This window comes from Bos taurus, chromosome 3, assembly GCF_002263795.3.
Source record: "Bos taurus isolate L1 Dominette 01449 registration number 42190680 breed Hereford chromosome 3, ARS-UCD2.0, whole genome shotgun sequence".
In the NCBI taxonomy this organism is placed as follows: Eukaryota; Metazoa; Chordata; class Mammalia; order Artiodactyla; family Bovidae; genus Bos; species Bos taurus.
Genome location: NC_037330.1, coordinates 115,042,860 through 115,060,352, shown reverse-complemented (window position 1 = coordinate 115,060,352; position 17,493 = coordinate 115,042,860). Strand labels below are relative to the sequence as shown.

The window sequence follows — 17,493 nt, the reverse complement described above, 5'->3', positions numbered from 1 at the left end:
TTCAAGCCGAGAGAGAAACTCGTGGTCAAATAAACTTAAGTTTCTGATGAAAAGTTTTATTTCCGGAAAGCTCCAAAAAGGCAATCTCAAAGTCATCACTCTTCAAGTCATGGGTTGTTTTTTTTTTTTTTCAAATATTGGAACCCAGGCTTAAAAAAAAAATCACTGCATCTGAATCTAAAAGGAGTTACGTAACAACAGCCCATGTAACAGTAACCATGGAAAATGGATCTTCCAGACACAAGTTTCTGGAAAAGTTCGCTGCAATTGGCGTGTACACAGTATCTTCCTCCAGGATTCCCAGGCAGCGGTTGCTGAAGAATCAAAGTGTGGTCACAGCAGGCTGGAGAGTCCCGTCCCAAGGCTTCAAGACACGAATGCCAATTTAGACAGTCCTTGTGTTTAACCAGCGATCGCCAAGGCTGCCAGGGATGACTGGGAATAAAACAGAACTAGACCACATGCTCCTGTCCTCTCGGGAAAAGACACCCTAACACACCCACACAAACACCACACTCACAAATGTAATTATAAATCGCGTTACGTTTCTATGGAAGAGACATCCCGGGAGAAGGCGAGGGGGGACCAACAGGGTGCTCGGCTACAAGGGCGAGTGGGGTGACCTCCCCAGGTCCCTGGGGTTTAAGGTAAGGTCACACAGACAAGTGGCATTTTTTTTAACACGCAATTTCATTTATGTGTTTGCTCTGGTTGCACTGGGTCTTGATGCCGCATGCAGGCTTTCTCTGGTTGTGGTAAGCGGAGGCTTGTGTCTCCCAGGCCCTAGAGCACAGGCTCAGCAGTTGTCGCACACGGGCGTGGGTGCTGCGTGGCACGTGGGATCTTCCTGGACCAGGGATCGAATCCAGCTCTCTTGCATTGGCAGGTGGATTCTTTACCACTAAGCCACCAGGGAAGCCCCTACAAGTGGCTTTTTAATATGTAGAGGGAACCAAGCCATAAGGAGAATTTGGTAGCCTGTTGTTGACATGGACAAGCAGGACATCTGAAATCTCCTTCCACTGTGAAAATGTGTGAGGGAGACCGGGCCTTCTTTTTAACCTAAACTGTTAGACCAAGAGGACCCCCACCCGATCAGCAGGTGACATATCGGACTATTAAGCTTTCTGCCGCTTTGCAGGGAGAGGCGGTCCCCGTGAGCAAGTGAGACGAGAAGGGGGAGGAAAGGGCAGACACTCGGGGGGTGTGGAAGGTCTCCCCCACCCAGACGAGCAACAAGTGAAGAGGTGACCACTCAGGTTCATCCTGCAGTGAGTTCCCCTCCCTAAAAAGCCTGCCTGGACTTTGAAAAGCTGAGGGTGACAAAGTGATTAAAAGCCGGGGCTCTGGATGGGTATTTGAGATCCCACAGGCTCAGCACATCAAAGTCTGGTTTGGAAGCAAAGACAGGGCGGTGGCCTAAGACGGCCTGAAAGCCCGAGTCAGGGGAGAACAAAGTCTGACCGGCCGGTCCAACCTGGGGGCATCCTGGAGTCAGCCCGCGCTGTGCGGACAGACAGCGGCCGTGGAGAAGACGGTGAAAGGGACTTCCCTGGGAGTCCAGAGGTTAGGACTCCGTGCTCTCACTATCGAGGACCTGAGATCCGTCCCTGGTCAGGGAACTGTGATCCCACCACAAGCCTCACAGCATGTCCCAAAAAGGAAGAAAAAGGAGGTCGGGGAGAGATGCTGAGAGACGATACAGGGACAGAATATGCTGACTCAATTCCTGGAAAGGCCGAGTGGTCACAGGCCAGCTCTGGGCAGGATGTGGAGAGAGCTGCAGGGGGTCAGACAAGGAGGAGGAGGACGAGGCTGGGATGGCTGGCCCTCTGTGAGGTCATCGCTGGCTCAAGGACAGCCCAGAAGACACACCCCACGTGGGCCCAGTCTGGGAAATGGGAACTCCGGGGCCTAATCAGGTTCTGTAATTAACACTGCTAAGTCAGGAACCACAGGGCCATTCAGCTCCCAGTTGAGCCTGGGACGTGCCCAGAACTCTTGAAGCGGAGAGGTGATGATAGCTGAACTAGACACCCAGCACGAAGGCCATGCACACGTGTGCGCGCGTGCGCAGGCACACACACACACGCAGAGGCGCGTTACTCACACCTGCAGCACTGACCGTGTGCTCACAACGACACCGGTGTGCCGTCTGGATTAGGGACAGCTTCACACCTGCTCTCACTCTCCTGGCCAAGTCGGGGGAACCAGAGAGAGATGTCAGAGGTTATCCTCACAGATGGGGTTCCTCCTACCGCCCCCTGCACACCCCCAGATGTTGTAATGAGGCCTTCAAGGCTGTGACGCTGCACAACGTCATTCTGCCCCAGGAAGTGTTCACAGTGTAACACGATCCAGCAAGAAAATGCCTGTGCTCCACAGCAGCACACGGGCTGCTTCGAAAACCAAGTCCTGGACACAGGGGGACGGCAGGCCATCCCCGCAGCCAAAACCAGCATGGCCCAAAGAGGGGCTGCCCTCCCACACACACACGTGGTCAGACACAGGATTCGAGTCAGAGCTCAATCCGAAGTTTCCCTTTGGGTTCAAGGCTGAACTGTATCAAGATTAACAACAGAGATTGTAGAGATTATGTAGAGATTAACTCTATGTAAAATAGACAACCAACAAGGAACCATTGTATAGCACAGGGAATCAGACTCAATATTTTCTAATAATCTATAAGGAAAAATGACATGAAAAAGTATATATACACACATATGTATAAATGAACCACTGTGCTGTATACCTGAAATTAAGACAATACTGTAAATCAACTATACTTCAATAAAACAAAAAATAAATTAAAATTAAAAAAGATTAACAACAAAAACCATGCTTTCAAAACACAAGTTAAGCCAACTGCTCCAGCAGAAGATACTTCGTATTTTGTTGCTGTTGTTCAGTCACTCAGTTGTGTCTGATCTTTGCAACAGCTTGGACTGTAGCACATCGGGCTTCCCTGTCCTTCACTACATCCTGGAGCTTACTCAAACTCATGTCCATCGAGTCGGTGATGCCATCCAACCATCTCACCCTCTGTCGTCCCCTTCTCCTCCTGCCCTCAATCTTTCCCAGCATCAGGGTCTTTTCCAATGAGTCAGCTCTTCGAATCAGGTGGCCAAAGTACTGGAACTTCAGCTTCAGCATCAGTCCTTCCAATGAATAGTCAGGGCTGATTTTCTTTAGGATGGACTGGCTGGATCTCCTTGCAGTCCAAGGGACTTCGTATTTGATGCCCAAGTAACAAGCACCTTGTCCCTGCTGGGTCTGCACCGCACCTGGAATCTGACACCACGACATCCAGATGGTACTGCTTCCAGAAATCCTCTGGATTGCAAACCAACATGGAACTAGCCTAGGAAAGCTCTACGTTCTGTTACAAATGCCAGTTGAATGGTCATGCTCTGGATGGAGAGATATACAACGCAAGCAGAGAAGCAAAGCGATGAGTATGTAAGACTTCACCCTGAACATTCTTTCAACTCTTCCATGTTTGAAATGTTTCAACACAATATGTTGAGCAAAAGAGATCCTCCCGGACTTGTAAACATGACTTTCATCTCTCTTAATAGCAAACGTCTTGTTCACAAAAATCCCAGACCCCAGGCTGTGGGACACAGACACCCAGAGTGGGTGCCTACAGCCCACCCAGTAGGTAAGGGCTCAGCAGACTCAGGTGCGGGGTCTCCCTTCCTGTGCCCTGAGCTACACAAAGCGCCCAGGTGTCTCCAGCAGTGAGTGCAGGATCCCACTGTTCCAGACCACCCAGAGATTCTTTAATCTCCAAGCAAGTGATCTGGAAACCAAAAATCGTTGAGTGCGCCCCCTCAACATGTATGCCCCATCAGAAGCATAAGTTTGAACTCTAGGAAAAAAAAAAACAACACAGGGTCTGAAGTCGAAGTCTAGAACTCTGAGCCATTCTCAGAAAAGCAGCACTCCCACAGGTCCAGACAGGGACCTCACCGGCCAGGCAGGGTCAACACGACTCTTAGAAGCACATGACCCAACTGCCCCCCACTGCAAGATTCTCCTGCCAAGCCAGCTGAGTGAAAGCACTGGGGGCTTGGGATGTTTGAGGGGGTAACTCTAGATTTAGGCAGTAGGCAGAAAGAGATATATAATTTTCTTATGCCCCAATATAAGATGATCAGAAAAGCAAGTCCAAATTGAGAAACCTGGGTAAAACTGAAATTTTTTTAAGTGGGGGGTAAAAAAAAACGTTTTTGTGTGAAGACAGGGAGATCTCTTTGGGCAGAGATGAATTTTCCAAGGCCTCCTTGGGAGGTGAGAGGCCAAGGTGTCCTGTTAATGACCACCCCTTACCCCACCCAGCCCCAGTGGCATGAGCTTCCCATCTTCTGGGGCTCAAATGGGGCTTCATCCAGGAGCTCCCGGCTTCCCTTGTGGCTCAGACGGTAAAGAGTCTGGCTGCAGTGCAGGAGACCTGTGTTCAATCCCTGGGTCAGGAAGATCCCCTGGAGAAGGAAATAGCAACCCACTACAGTACTCTTGCCTGGAGAATCCCATAGACAGAGGAGCCTGGTGGGCTACAGTCCAGGGGGTTGCAAAGAGTCGGACACGACTAAGCGACTTCACTTCACCAGGAGCCCCGTCCAGCCTTCCCAGCCCAGTGCACACCCGGCCTGACGCCCACACCCGCCCTGACTCACACAGCAAGCAGCCTGCTCACCTCTGCACTGCCAGCATGTGGCCTCTGCCCGTCTATGGACTCGAGCCACCAAGTGAAAAGATAAACACCTAACAGGCCGAGTCAGGGGTGGAGACAGGCACCAGCGGAGTGCCACAGGACCTGCACTCTGGGCCGGGGACACCCGTCCAGGACACTAACCGGCGGGGTGAACAGGACCTGAGGGGCCACCGCGGCCCAGGCTCAATCGCACAGGTCCCGTTCCCCGCCGGGAAACAATTCAGTCCCTGGCGAAAGACACTCCCCACGGGCTGTCGTGCCCCTGACACCCACCGAAGAATCTGCAGAGGGGGAACTGGCGGCCCGTGAGGTCCAGATGCCGGCCCCCCAGCCAGAGTGACAGGCAGGGTGACTCCCGAAACCATCTATCAGAGCCCCCTGTGCAGGGGCTGCATGCTTCCTCTCCAAATCCCGGTGCCTGGGGAACCGCCCCTGGTAGCTGAGCACCCCTCCCGCCTAAACCTCGGGCCCTTCAGGGCATCTGGAGGTGGAACCCTCCTGCCCCAACACAGTCCCACTCCTGCGACCCCAGGGTCAGACCTCACTCCCTCCACCTGGCGAGTCACAGGCCCCTTCGCGCCTGCACCTGCCTCTTCGGGGGGCGCACCTCTGTTTCCCTCCCTGCCCCCCTGCCCTGGCCCCAACTTCCCTCACAGCAGCCCAGTTCTGAACCTGCTGGCCACTCCGCCCCCCACCAGCGAAGCCACTGCAAAGTTTCTGTTCTGCCCAGCAAGCCCCGAGCATCACGGCCCCCCGCCCTGTCCAGACGGAAATCCATAATCAATAGTTTCCCATGGCCCAATACATAAAAGCGCTCACAGCCTGCTCTCTGGGGCTCTTGAGGCTCTTCTCCATCAGCCTGCCCTCCCCAGGTCCCCGCCAGCTGCGGAGATGGGGTTCTGGGTGGTCCATTCCTACGACCCACCCTCCCAGAGAGCCTCAGCGCTCTGCCTGTGTCCCACAGCCTCCCTGTCTGGTAACCCCTCTGCCCCCATCTGTCTAGCCCACTCTGGACCAGTGCGGCCTCCTGGGCTAGTTCCCACTGCCCTGGGAGAGGCACTCTGGGGGCACCCGTCTGCCTGCACCCCAGAAGCAAAAGACAGCGCCCGCCCAGTCCGCACGCGATAGCATCTCACCTCCCAGGCTCCTCACACGGGCTGCTTCCCACGCTTGCTGAACAAAGTGAGGGGAAGCCCAGCCCTCCCAGCCCCCATCCCTCAAAATAAATATTTGCCTTGGTATCGCCACTGGAGACTTCACAGGGCACACGCCCCTCTCTCTCCAGCCCCCGGGTCCTTACACACTTCCTGGGTTGAGTGTGGCCTTTTTTTGGGGGGGCAGGGGTGCAGGGCAGCTCCCAGGACAAAGTAAGAGGAACAAAGAAAACAACCTCTTGAGAATAACAGAGAGCTGGCAACACTTAGCTTTCTTTTCCTTTTGTGTCTCCACATAATTGCCACAAACAGCAGAGACTGAAGAGCGCTAATACGTAGCCACTCAGACCGTACATCAGTTTGAACCCACAGTCGCAGAAGGCGTTTCCCTTCAGATAGCAACATGGACAGGAGGGCACCCGGGTGTGAGATGGACTCTAGGGGCAGGAGGGGCGGTCTGGACTCAGCCAAAAGAGCCCCCACTGACCACTGAGGTCAAGCAAGAACCAGGGAGAGCCGCGGGGACCCTGGGGGTTGCTCCGCATTTTCAAGGAAACCATTTCCTGCTGAAGGGTTGCACCCTCACTGCTCCATGTATAAAGCTGCAACTATTCCACTAACCAGGAATGAAGAGCCCATAGACAACGCTAAGTCTAAAATCTAACGTCTGAGACAGTGCCGGAAACGTATCAGGCACTTGACTGTTTCTGGCAAACAGCTGGAAAGAAGGCGAGGGAGGGAGGCAGGCAGTGATGCGGTGTAAACCCTGAACAGCAAGGAAAGGTCCCTCCAGACAGGGCCGCCGACAAAGTGGGTTTGGGAGCAGCTTCGCTGACCTGGGGGAAGGGCTAACAGGACACTAACCACCGCCTCACCAACAGAACAGGGACACCAGAGGTGTCCTCTATTAGGTGTCCTAATAGGCAGGCCTATTCCCATGGCCCCGAACAGGAAACCACCCAAATGCCCATCGCTGGGACAGCAGGTGACCAGGCAGAAGCAGCCACCTCCAGCCACACACAACACAGAGGAGTCTTGCCCTGTGCTGACCAACTTCGCTGTTCTGATCTGGGTGTGGGACATACCGTCAGTTTGTGAGAACACCCTCCCTTAGGACCTGGGCATCCTTCTAGATCTACGTTCTATGCTCCCCCCCCCCAAAAAAAAGAGTCCCAAAAAGCTACCATGTCTAAAGTGGTCTCAATACCTCCAACCCCCAAACTCCTAACGGTACAATAATGTACAGAAAATTGGAGATCCAGGCTTGACGGTCCAAAGTAAAACTGAAACAACTGTCTGTCTGTCTGAGACCAGGTTCACCAGCCTGAACTAACAGGAGCGGTGTCGGGACAGGAGACAGGAGACCGAGGCACTGCTCACGGCAGCACCTGGATCCACAGAAACCGCAGCGAAGGGCGGGGCGGGCAGGCGGGCTGGCCCACGGAAGTGCCCTCCCTGGAAAATGGGCCAATCCTCCCCTCCAGACAAGGATCCCTGGAAACACAAACAGCCGAACGTCAGCCCACTCCACTCTCTCCAGACCCACTTCCTTTTATCTCATTACAAAAGCGTGCCCGTAGTCACCACATCTATAACATCAACTCTTGCTGCGGCAGCAGTCACGTGGAGAAGGTGAAGGAATAAACTCAGGAAGTGAAGGGGTGCCTTGCTTTGCTGCAGGCACTCATGCAAAAAATTTCTAACTCCTTCAAGTATCCTCAGTAGACCTGGTATAGCATGTCCATATTAACTAAAAACGTATTGAATTAAGGCTAAACCCACTTCCTAAAAGATCCTGTTACCCTCTTTAAGACTATTATCTGAGAATCTGTTAACAGGAGCTTTGTGTGCTAAGCTGGAAAGCAACATGGTTCTATTTGCAAGAGCCTGCTGGATGTTGACATTTCTAAGACCAAACATAAATCGTTTGTGAACATGGCCGGTAATTATTTGGAATTCTTCTCCCAGAACCATGAAAAGTGTTTCCCACCCTTTCAAAAAATAAAATAAAATAAAAGGCAGCTTCGAAGCATGATGCTAATGACAAGCAGACAGAGTGAGCAGTTTTTAAGATCACACAGTTGCTTGTGTAGAAACACTGCACAAATACTCCAACACTGCAGCCCAAAAAAAGACAATCCGAATCAAACAGCGAGAAAAGTGTGAAAATTGCAAATGAGCCCCTGGTTAAACAAACACACCAATCTGTTCCCAGAGAGCTCAGGGTGGCCACCTGTTCGGGCTGGTAGCAAGTTCTGATTACCAGTGGGAGAGACAAAATGGGAGTGATGACAGCCACCCCACCCCAGCCCCAGCTCGGGTCCTGGGCCCCACCCTCCAGCCTATATTTAGTCTGCTCTTTATGGAAAATGTCCCAACCTCGCACACAGACAGCTATTTGGCTGGTCACTAAAAGGGTCCATTAACAGACCTCTTCTGCTGGCACTGGTATCTTCTCTCTCCTTCCCTCCTTAGCTCCCAGGTGCAAGTAAGCCCCTCCTGGCCTGGGTCAGTCATGGGCACAGGCACAGGGCAGGGACGGGACCCACCACAATGCCAGCCCTGCCCCTGGACAGGTCATCCCTGCAGCCCCGTGTGCAGGCTTCCTACACCACAAAACAGGAGAGGGAAAGTGCCCCCTTGGCCCTCCCAGAAGGACGTGACATGGAGGAGGCCTGGTGCTCAGACCCCCAGGACAATCACAGATGCTGCAGAGATTAGAGACAAACATCTGCAGGATGCGTGTTCCTTCTCAGAGCAAGGTACTTAACAGAGCGGAGGAATTACGTGGCTAAGCACCCGATCAGAGCCCCGAACTCTGGATTTTAAAAATAACTAAGCCTGATCGGCTTTGCCAAACTCAATCACTTAGGCCTCAAAGAATCCAGAGTGTTGGGCCAGGGGTGGGGGGCAGGGGCTCAGGGGTTTGCTTGAACGCTGAGAAACAAGAGATGGGACCAAATCAGTAGTTAAAACCAGCCCTAGTGAGACTCACCAACGATAAACACCTGCAGGGCACACAGGGGAAAAAAGGATGCAGAATAAGGGATTTCAGTCTTAACAAAATAAAAAGCCAGCTTTGGACAAAAAAGACAGGTGGCAGTAAACAGGGCTCCAGGCTCCGCCGTGGAGGCTGCAGCTCCCTCCTGAGTCACTTCCTCCAGGGCCCCCAACAGCCCTCTTAAGCTGCTAATAACAGATCGCTCTCCTTCTTAGGGAAACGCCCTTTTAGCAGCAGCAGAACAAACACAAGGATGTTTCACCTGCCAAATTATCGTAACAAGTGAATACGGAAGAACCTCACTGAAACATATAGGAGATTTCCCTAAAAATCCACCATCGCAAGACAGGAAGGGGAAGTCCAGGGAACCCCAGACGGGACTTCTGGAATACCATCCCTGAGGGACTGAGGAGTGTGTGGTTTAGTCGCCAAGTCGTTTCCAACTTCTTGGAACCCACCAGGCTCCTCTGTCCATGGAATTCTCCAGGCAAGAATACTGGAGTGGGTTGCCATGCCCTCCTCCAGGGGATCTTCCAGGAATCGGACCCAAGTCGCTTCTGTCCCCTGCACTGCAGGTGGATTCTTTACCATAAGCCAAAGGGGAAGGCCCGCCCTTGGCAATGCCCATCCTCCACCCACCACGTTCCTTGCGGGGCACTTATGATCAGCATCATCATGAAGGTGAAGTGAACATGGACTTGAACCCATTCAAACCTGGGCTTCAATCCCTCCTCCACTGTGTTTAAGCTGAGTCACCAGAAGTAATGGCCAGGGCTGCTGGCCCCCACCGGTCTCCCACAGGGGAGGATGAGAGGACACCCCCTCCACTGATTGACAGCGACACCCAGAGAAGGTGCCCAGTCCACCCCTGGACTGCCCTCCCCTCCTTGACCATGCTTCTCAAAGTGCGGTCCCGGGACCAGCAAGCCAGCATCCTCTGGAAACTTGTCAACAGCACGCTCTCTGGCCTGACCCAAACCTACAGAAGTAGCAACTCTGCTTTCCCAAGCCCTCCATGTGATCTGACTGCACACTGAACTTCAAGAATCAAGACTCTCAACGTTCCATTGAAGATACCACACTGTCAGCCACCCAGACCTGCCACTCATTCGTCCCTATCAATGACACAGACTCTGCACCTGAAATTCACTTACACCGGCAGAAAAAGCACCACCCTTCTGCAGACAGCTGGGCTGAAAAAGTTGTCAGGCTTCAGCAAGCAAATCTTTCTCTTCCCCTACATGCACTAGAAAAAAAACTCATTGCTACCCAAACAGCACACCCAAGTTAACCACCACTGCCTGACCCCAAAGCACCCCAGTCCAAGCATCTGTGCTCTCGTGACAAGTTTCAGAACACCCTCTCTGCAAGATCAACACTGGTCAGATCACCAGTGAGGAGCAAGAGGACCCAAAAGCCAGAAAAAACGTGAGTCCCTCCAGCAAGTCACAACCTCGACAATTCCTGGGCGTCCTCCAAGGGCCAGACACGACACACAGCATCGCTGAGGAGATAAAAATGTGCATGACTTGATTTCCTCAAAGAGCCCCCGGTCCTCAGGCTGGACTGGAGTAAGGAGATGAGCTTTGTGCAGGGAGCTGGGACAGAGAGCCTGGGAGAGGCCGGGAACACGCTGACCCCAGCCAGGTGGAAAGGACGCCTGGATTCTGGAAGGGTCAGAAGCCATTAAGGTATGAAATTTAACTCGGAAGGGACAAACAGCCACCTGAGAATTAATTTTAAGGAGGAGACTGTGATACTCATATCAATAACTAGAAGTCCCCATGGTTACAACTTTGATGAAGCCTGAAATATTATGAATACAGTCAATAGTGTCGAAGAAGAATTATGCTCACCTAACGGCAGGGAGAAGGTATTTGTTCCCTAATCCTGCAACAACCAGATTAAATAAATTTCCATAGGAAAACAGGCTCTTACAACAGTTTTGCTAAGGTAAGCAACTCCACAGAGAACATAAGACCTGCAGCCACTGGCAGCATCCGCAAACCCTTCTTCTCTTGGATAAGGTGGGGAGGAGAGGGGCACAGGCTCGAATGGTTTGTACATTCGACTTGTAGGAACTGTGAGTAATCAGGAGTCCCATTACTCGCTCAGAAAGGGCTGAAGAGTCAGCCCTGAGGATGACCAGCCCTGCTCATCTCTTTTGAGCAAGTTTCCTATCCTTTCTGGCTCAAAGTAGAGTGAAAGTCGCTCAGTCATGTCCAACTCTTTGCAACCCCATGGACTATACAGTCCATGCAATTCTCCAGGCCAGAATACTGGAGTGGGTAGCCTTTCCCTTCTCCAGGGGGATCTTCTCAACCCAGGGATCAAACCCAGGTCTCCCATATTGCAGGCGGATTCTTTACCAACTGAGCTATGAGGGAAGCCCTCTGGGCCTCAAAGGAGGCATCAATGTCACAGGATCATCACAAGATGGATGGAGATACGCAGGTCAAGCACTTAGCTCTCTGCTGTACACGATGCTCAACGGAGCAGCTGAACCACGGGAGGAAGGGGGGCCCCTGTCCCATTTTCCCAGGTCCCCCACATGCCGGAGCTCCGCCCTTGAATGCCCCCCGTGAGTGCCCTGACCCGGCATGCCAGGCACCGTTCTCCTTTTGAACGCCGGGACTTCTCCAAACCCTCAGAGGAAGCCACACAAACCACCAACGGGGCCAGCAGGGCACTCGGTTCCCCCTGAGCTGCTGCCTGGTGGGCGTGGAGACACGAGACCAGTTAGGGGCTCAGCCCCGGCTGAATACGCTGGCTGGGTTGTCATCCGCATCACTGTTCTGCTGCTGGCAAGCTGAATTACAACGTGCAATTGCTAATAGAGGCTTTACCCATGCAAGAAGAGCAAGCTTTTTTATCTAACAAGAAAGGCAGCTGATGCGTTTACCTCAACCCCATCAACTCCAGATGGGCTTTTTAAAGAAGAACCAGAGTGGGGACCCTACGCAGGATGCTCACCCTGGAGACAGCTGGTCCCGGCTCGCTTCCAGGCATGGAGGACACCTGCGGTGCCAGCCACACCTCTGGGGGACACCCCAGAAAACTGATGGGGTAAATCTGAAAACAATGGGCAATGCCTCCTTAAGATTCCAGATATCGGAGGGGAAAAAATAGACCTCTGTCTCAAGCAAATATTTGAAAAAACACTTTCTTTCTTCTTTTTTGGCATACCGGAGGGGAAAAAATAGACCTCTGTCTCAAGCAAATATTTGAAAAAACACTTTCTTTCTTCATTTTTGGCAAGTAAATGGCAACTCACTCCAGTATTTCTGCATAGAGAATCCCAGGGACAGAGGAGCCTGGTGAGCTGTCATCTATGGGGTCCTACAGAGTCGGATACGACGGAAGTGACTTAGCAGCAACAATGTTTCAAAACAAGACTAAGCATTAAATCACACTTCCGTGCCTTCAAACAGGGTCACAGACCCGACTCAGGGTTGGGATTCTTGGCTAGCCCTTTCAACAAAAATATATACAATTTGGTCCATCATTAAGAGCTTTTCCAATCCAGACTCTCTGGGAATCACTTTGAAAACAAGCACGAGCCGAACTTCCTTCCCTTCAACGAGCCCGCTCCTCTCTTCCACAGCAAAAATGCTTCAAGATGCCAGAAAACAGGAAAAGTTTCTGTAAATTATGACACAGTCAAATGCTGGAATGTTACGCCAAGGTGAAAAACCGTTATCCTCAAAATTTTTCATAACATGGAGAAGCGCTCACATTGCGCCAACAAGCAGCTCTATAAGTCTGACTCCAATTCTGTGCGTATACACACAGAGACAGAAAATAAAGCCTGGCTGGATATCCTCTAAAATGCAGACAATCTTCCCTGTTCGTTGGGAGAAGCGATTCTTAAAACAATTGACTATGACGCGCACAGACTTTAAAATTCCTAGGAGGTGTACATTTTGCCACGGTACCGCCCTCACCTGGCAGGTTCACAGGCAGGGGCAGATATGTGTGTGCTCCTCAGGGCTACTGGGATGCTCCGGAGCGCAAGTTCGGTTATGGCATGGAGCTGTGACAAACGCGTCTACAATTTGCGTACCCCAGGGCCATGCTCCCCCATCTGGGGTGAGGGAAGAACCCAATAACCCATGCCCTACTCAACTGCACCAAACTGCTTCTGCGTACTTCTCCCATCACAGGAAAAATGTCGTCCTGCCACAATTGAGCAATCTTCTCGGCTTCCGAAATATCAAGGGCACAGATATAAATCACAACTGCATCTTAAAGCTGGCACAGAGTTGGGGAACAGTCCATTATAACAACGAATTTCATTAGGAGGAGCAGCAGAAGGTAGCCGGGGAGTGGGGGAAGCCTGCACACCTGGGTTCCAAGGATCCTTTGGTTCAGACTCACCTCTGACCTCAGTCGAATGTTCAGGAGGTCATTAACCTTCCCTGAAGCGCCATCCTCTAGAAAATGAATCTGGCCCACATTCTCCCCCAAGGTCGGGACCGCCACACAACGAGCTTATGAATATAAGAGCATTCTTGCTAAAGTTCTTCTATACAAATGAAAGGTGCAATCATTGTTAATAACGCAAAGAAGGGACGCATATCTGAATGATTCTTAGAGCCTCGTTAAATAAACCACAGCCCTGACACAATACAGACATTCCTATTTTTTTTTTTTTTAACAGAAAAAATAATAGCCTTGTCAAAGTCCCAAGCAGGATTCATCACTGATTCTGAGTCTCATCAACAAACGACAAGGCTTCCGGCCAAGAAGGAGCCTAAAAATCTCAGCGTGTACAGGCAGACAGACACTGAGCTACCAGAAACCATCATTAAGGAACCACACAGGTTTTGGTTTTTGTTTTTTCCAAAAATGAAGAATGAAACCACGTCCTCTTGCTAGAAAGTCAAACTGCTGCGTGGGGAACGCCTGAGACCCCAGAGCTGGACTTCAAGAAGGACACTCCGATGAGGTCTTTGCACGGACACTAGGCGCTCTCGGTCAGATGCATCCAAAGCTCAGCGCCAGCTTTCTAAGAGTTTCATCAGACTCCCGTGGATGCTGCCAGGAGAGAGAGAGGAGCAGGGGCCTTGCACGTGAGTGTCCACCACGCCGGAGCCCAGACCCTGGAGGCATGTTCCTGCCAGCTCACCCAGCATCAGCGGCCCTGCGCTGGACCCCCATGCCTCCCACAAGTCCTGCCAGAGGCACACAGGAGCCTCTGCCTCTCGAGGAATCTGGAAGCATCTTAAATGGCCAGCAGGGCGGCAGGTGCTCTGACAGCCAGGCCTGCAGAAAGCTGGAGCACCATCCAGATCCTTCCCGGAATTAGCAAGTCCCCTATGGAGACAGGACGCCAATCGGGCAGCCGAGCTGGGACGAGGTTCAAGTCTGTGGGGCTGCCAGATGCCAAGGGCATCAACACCACCTTCTCCATCTAACCGGCCAGGCGTCAAGCCCAGACACTCTGGGGTGAGCCATGCAGGCTGCACAGCACCCAGGCAAAGTTCCCCCCGCCCCGAGGCCAATGCCCCCTGCTTACAGATGGACCAGAGCTGGGCGATGCCTAAGCCGGGCTTCGGACACACTCCTGGCCAGGCCTCAGAACATCCTCAGTATTCCCCAACAGCGGCCAGAGGGACTCTTGCTTGGGACAATTTTATATTACGGACAACTCACCCTTCAGACCTTTTACCATCACTGGCCAACAGCAAGGATAGGGGGAAGCAAGGGGATAAGCTGGAAGCTCAGTAGCAGAGAAATAAGAACCACGAGGATCCAGAGAAAACACTGGCCCCAGAGAGGCTCCGCGGCACCTCTCCCGAGGACCTCTGCCTCACCCGGCTTGCAGGAAGGGTGGGTGGCATCCCAGTGCCAGGGGTGTGAAAGTGACCCCCCCCCTCCCCCCCCCCGCCAGGGAGCGTTCTTCCGATCTGATGCAGGATGTCGGTAGAAAACACTGTAGAGGAAACCAACCTCTGCGCAGGAGCAGGTGGGTCGGACCTGCGGTGCTGTCCGTACCCGGGGCTGGTTCTCCGCTGGGGCTAAGTTCCGTTGCCTCCACTGTGCCCCCGAAATGGGTAAACACACCAAAGGGGTTTGCCCTACCCTGCGGAGGAGACCCGCCAGCCAGAGCCTCGCCCCCAGCAGCAGCACTTCTCCAAAGACCTCTTCAAGTCCAGCAAGAGACGCTCGGCCCCGGCCCAGTAACCTGTCACACGGTCCGGGGGCGCCAACCGCTCCGGCCGCTCCGGGGGCTTATGGCTGGGCCGGTTCACTCGTGTGGTCCAGGACGCGGCCGCACAGAGTCACTTTCTCAGCGGAGACTCTACAGCCCATTAGCACATTATCGCCGGCGATCCATCTCTGGCCGCGAGCTCGCCGGCCCTCTTGGCCTCCCCCTCCGCTCTCGCCCGGCCTTGCCGGGTGAGAAGCACCGCAGTGCCCACTCGGCGGGGCAGCCGCGTGCCATGGCCCGGCGCGTGTGTACACACGCACGCACACACACGCTCGCGCGCGCGCGCGCCCGCCCTCCAGAAGCCCTGCGGCGGCCCGGCCCTCACCTTCGATGGCGATGACGTGCTCCCGGATTTGGTTCTGCAGCACCGGCTCCTCCACGCGCTCCAGCAGCTCGTAGATGGAGTAGATGTTGGGGTGGACCGACTCGAAGCGCTGGATCTCGGCCCGGATGGCAGCCGAGTTGGCCAGCTGCTGCTGGTAGTTCATGGTGCAGGCGCCGCGCCCGGAGCCGCGCGCCCCCCGCCGCCGCCGCCGCCCCGCGCCCCGGGGCCCGCGGGCCGCCGAGCCCCGGGCGCCGCAGCCCCCGGGGAGCCGGGCCCGCCGGGCGGCGGGCGGAGGAGGCGCGAGAAGAAAGGAGCGGGCGGAGCAGGCGCGGGGCCGGCCCGCCGACTCAGTTCATGGCCGGGACGCGCGCCCGGCGGGCGGGCGAACGAGCGGGCCCCGGCGCCCCAGGTCAGCGGGCCCCCATGGAGCGCGCCGCGGCGGGCGCGGCCGGCCCCCGGAGGACGCTCGATCGGGCGCCTTCCTGTGCCGCAGTAGCCTTCCACCCCTAGGCGCTGCCCCGCCGAGCAGCCATTAAAGCCCAGGCGGCCGCCGCGCTCCGAGCGCCGGGGCCGAGGGCCGGCCCGGGGGCAGTGGCCGCTCCGCTCGGGGCGCCCCGGCCGCGGCGTAAGTCCGCGCTCTGCGTCCTGCGCCGCCCGGCGCGCCGGGGCCGCCCGCGCCGAGCCTGCCGTGCGCCGCCCGCCGAGCCGGGACCGAGCCGCAGGCGCCGTGCAAGCCGCGGAGCCCGCTCCGAGCGCCGCCCGCCGCCTGCCCGGCCAGCCCCCTCCCTGGCACGCAGGGCTCCGGCCCACGTCGGCCCCGCCCCCGCCCGCGCCCGCGCCCGCGCCCGCGCCCCGCCCGCCCGCGCGCCCGCCGCCCGCCGCCGCTGCGTCCTCCGCGGCGCTTCCCAGCGCGCCGGATCCCGGGGAATTGCGCCAGGCCCCGCCCCGCGCCTGCCTCTGGGCTTCCTGGGACTTGTAGTCTGCGCTGCGTCGGGGCCCCGCCGGGACGGCGGGGAGGGGGCGCGCAAGACGCCCCCGGGCCGACGCGCGGCCGGGGCCCGGGGCGAGGGGCGGGGCTCTCTGACTCGCGGACCCGCGCGCGGCCCCGGCTCCCGCCCCGGGTCCCGGCGCTGCCCGGCGCGCGTCCCGGCCTCTGCACCCGGGAGGCGGTGCGCGAACCCTCCCGCGTTTTTGTTTGTCTCTAACTGCCTGGCTGGAGGAGCCTCTGCAGCTCGCCGTGGCCCCCGACCGCGCTTTGTTACCTCGCCTCCCCCCACCTCCATTTTTAAACTTTCTGTCTCCTTTTGCGAAAGTGACACGCGTGCTTTCTCCGTAATAAACTTAAATTTCTTTGCGAAGGCGAAGAGCCTCCTTAGCCGCGACGGCGCGGGCATTCACACTCCACGAGTGTACTTTGGATCGGCACGCGGCGAGGTGCGGTAACATGCCAAGGAGGATCTCCAGGCGTCCTTTTTCTTTAAAAAAAAAAAAAAAAAATTTTTTTTAAATTGAGATGTAGGTCTGAAACTGCAGCCTGCTCTGCGTGGGTCCCCAGGCTACGCACCCACCCCAGTGCCCGAGTCAATTCGTCAAGGTGGCGGGATCCCTGGGGTCGGGTGTGGGGGGGCGGGGGGGCGGACCGCATTGCTGCAGGGGCCCCAGCGCGCAGGGGGGCTAATCCCAAAGCTTTGCGGCAAACCGGATTGTTGCAGACGGGCTGAGCTCCGGGGCCAGGTTTGTGCGCACCTACAGGCCTGGTCCCTGCCCCCACCCCTCCAAATGGCCTTTTGGAAAGGGGACTCTGCTGCCCGGCATCCCTGATGAAGCCCACTGAACCTTCACCTGGTTCAGCTGCGGCCTCTGTGGCTTCCGCACGCTGGTATCCAGCATCCTTGAGTTACACTCTGGGCTCACAATTCCCCCAGACGAATGTGCCGTCCCCCTTCAGCACTCGAAGCCTTTGCTCGCCCCCTGCTCCCTCACCCCAGTCCCCTGGGGTACCTGGCACACTGAGGCTCAGTTCGTGGCTCCCTCCGTGGCCTGCCTCTGGCTAACCTAGCATCCTCAGTAACTGTGGTAAGG

At 55.2% G+C, this 17,493-nt stretch overlaps 1 protein-coding gene across 4 annotated transcripts in view; it reads right to left on the bottom strand.

Moving 5' to 3' along the window:
- AGAP1 (ArfGAP with GTPase domain, ankyrin repeat and PH domain 1) overlaps nucleotides 1-16,199 on the bottom strand; it is a 561,115-nt gene extending 544,916 nt beyond the window's left edge. For 3 of the 4 annotated variants that reach the window (XM_024990256.2, XM_024990257.2, XM_024990258.2), the window contains exon 1: nucleotides 15,412-16,199. In XM_024990256.2, coding sequence (XP_024846024.1) covers nucleotides 15,412-15,574 — 163 coding nt within the window. In that variant the 5' untranslated portion in view covers nucleotides 15,575-16,199. Of the gene's footprint in view, nucleotides 1-14,824; nucleotides 15,014-15,411 lie in introns of those variants that run through there. The other variant, XM_059885238.1, reaches the window with a different exon arrangement.
- Between the last annotated feature and the right edge of the window lie 1,294 nt (nucleotides 16,200-17,493).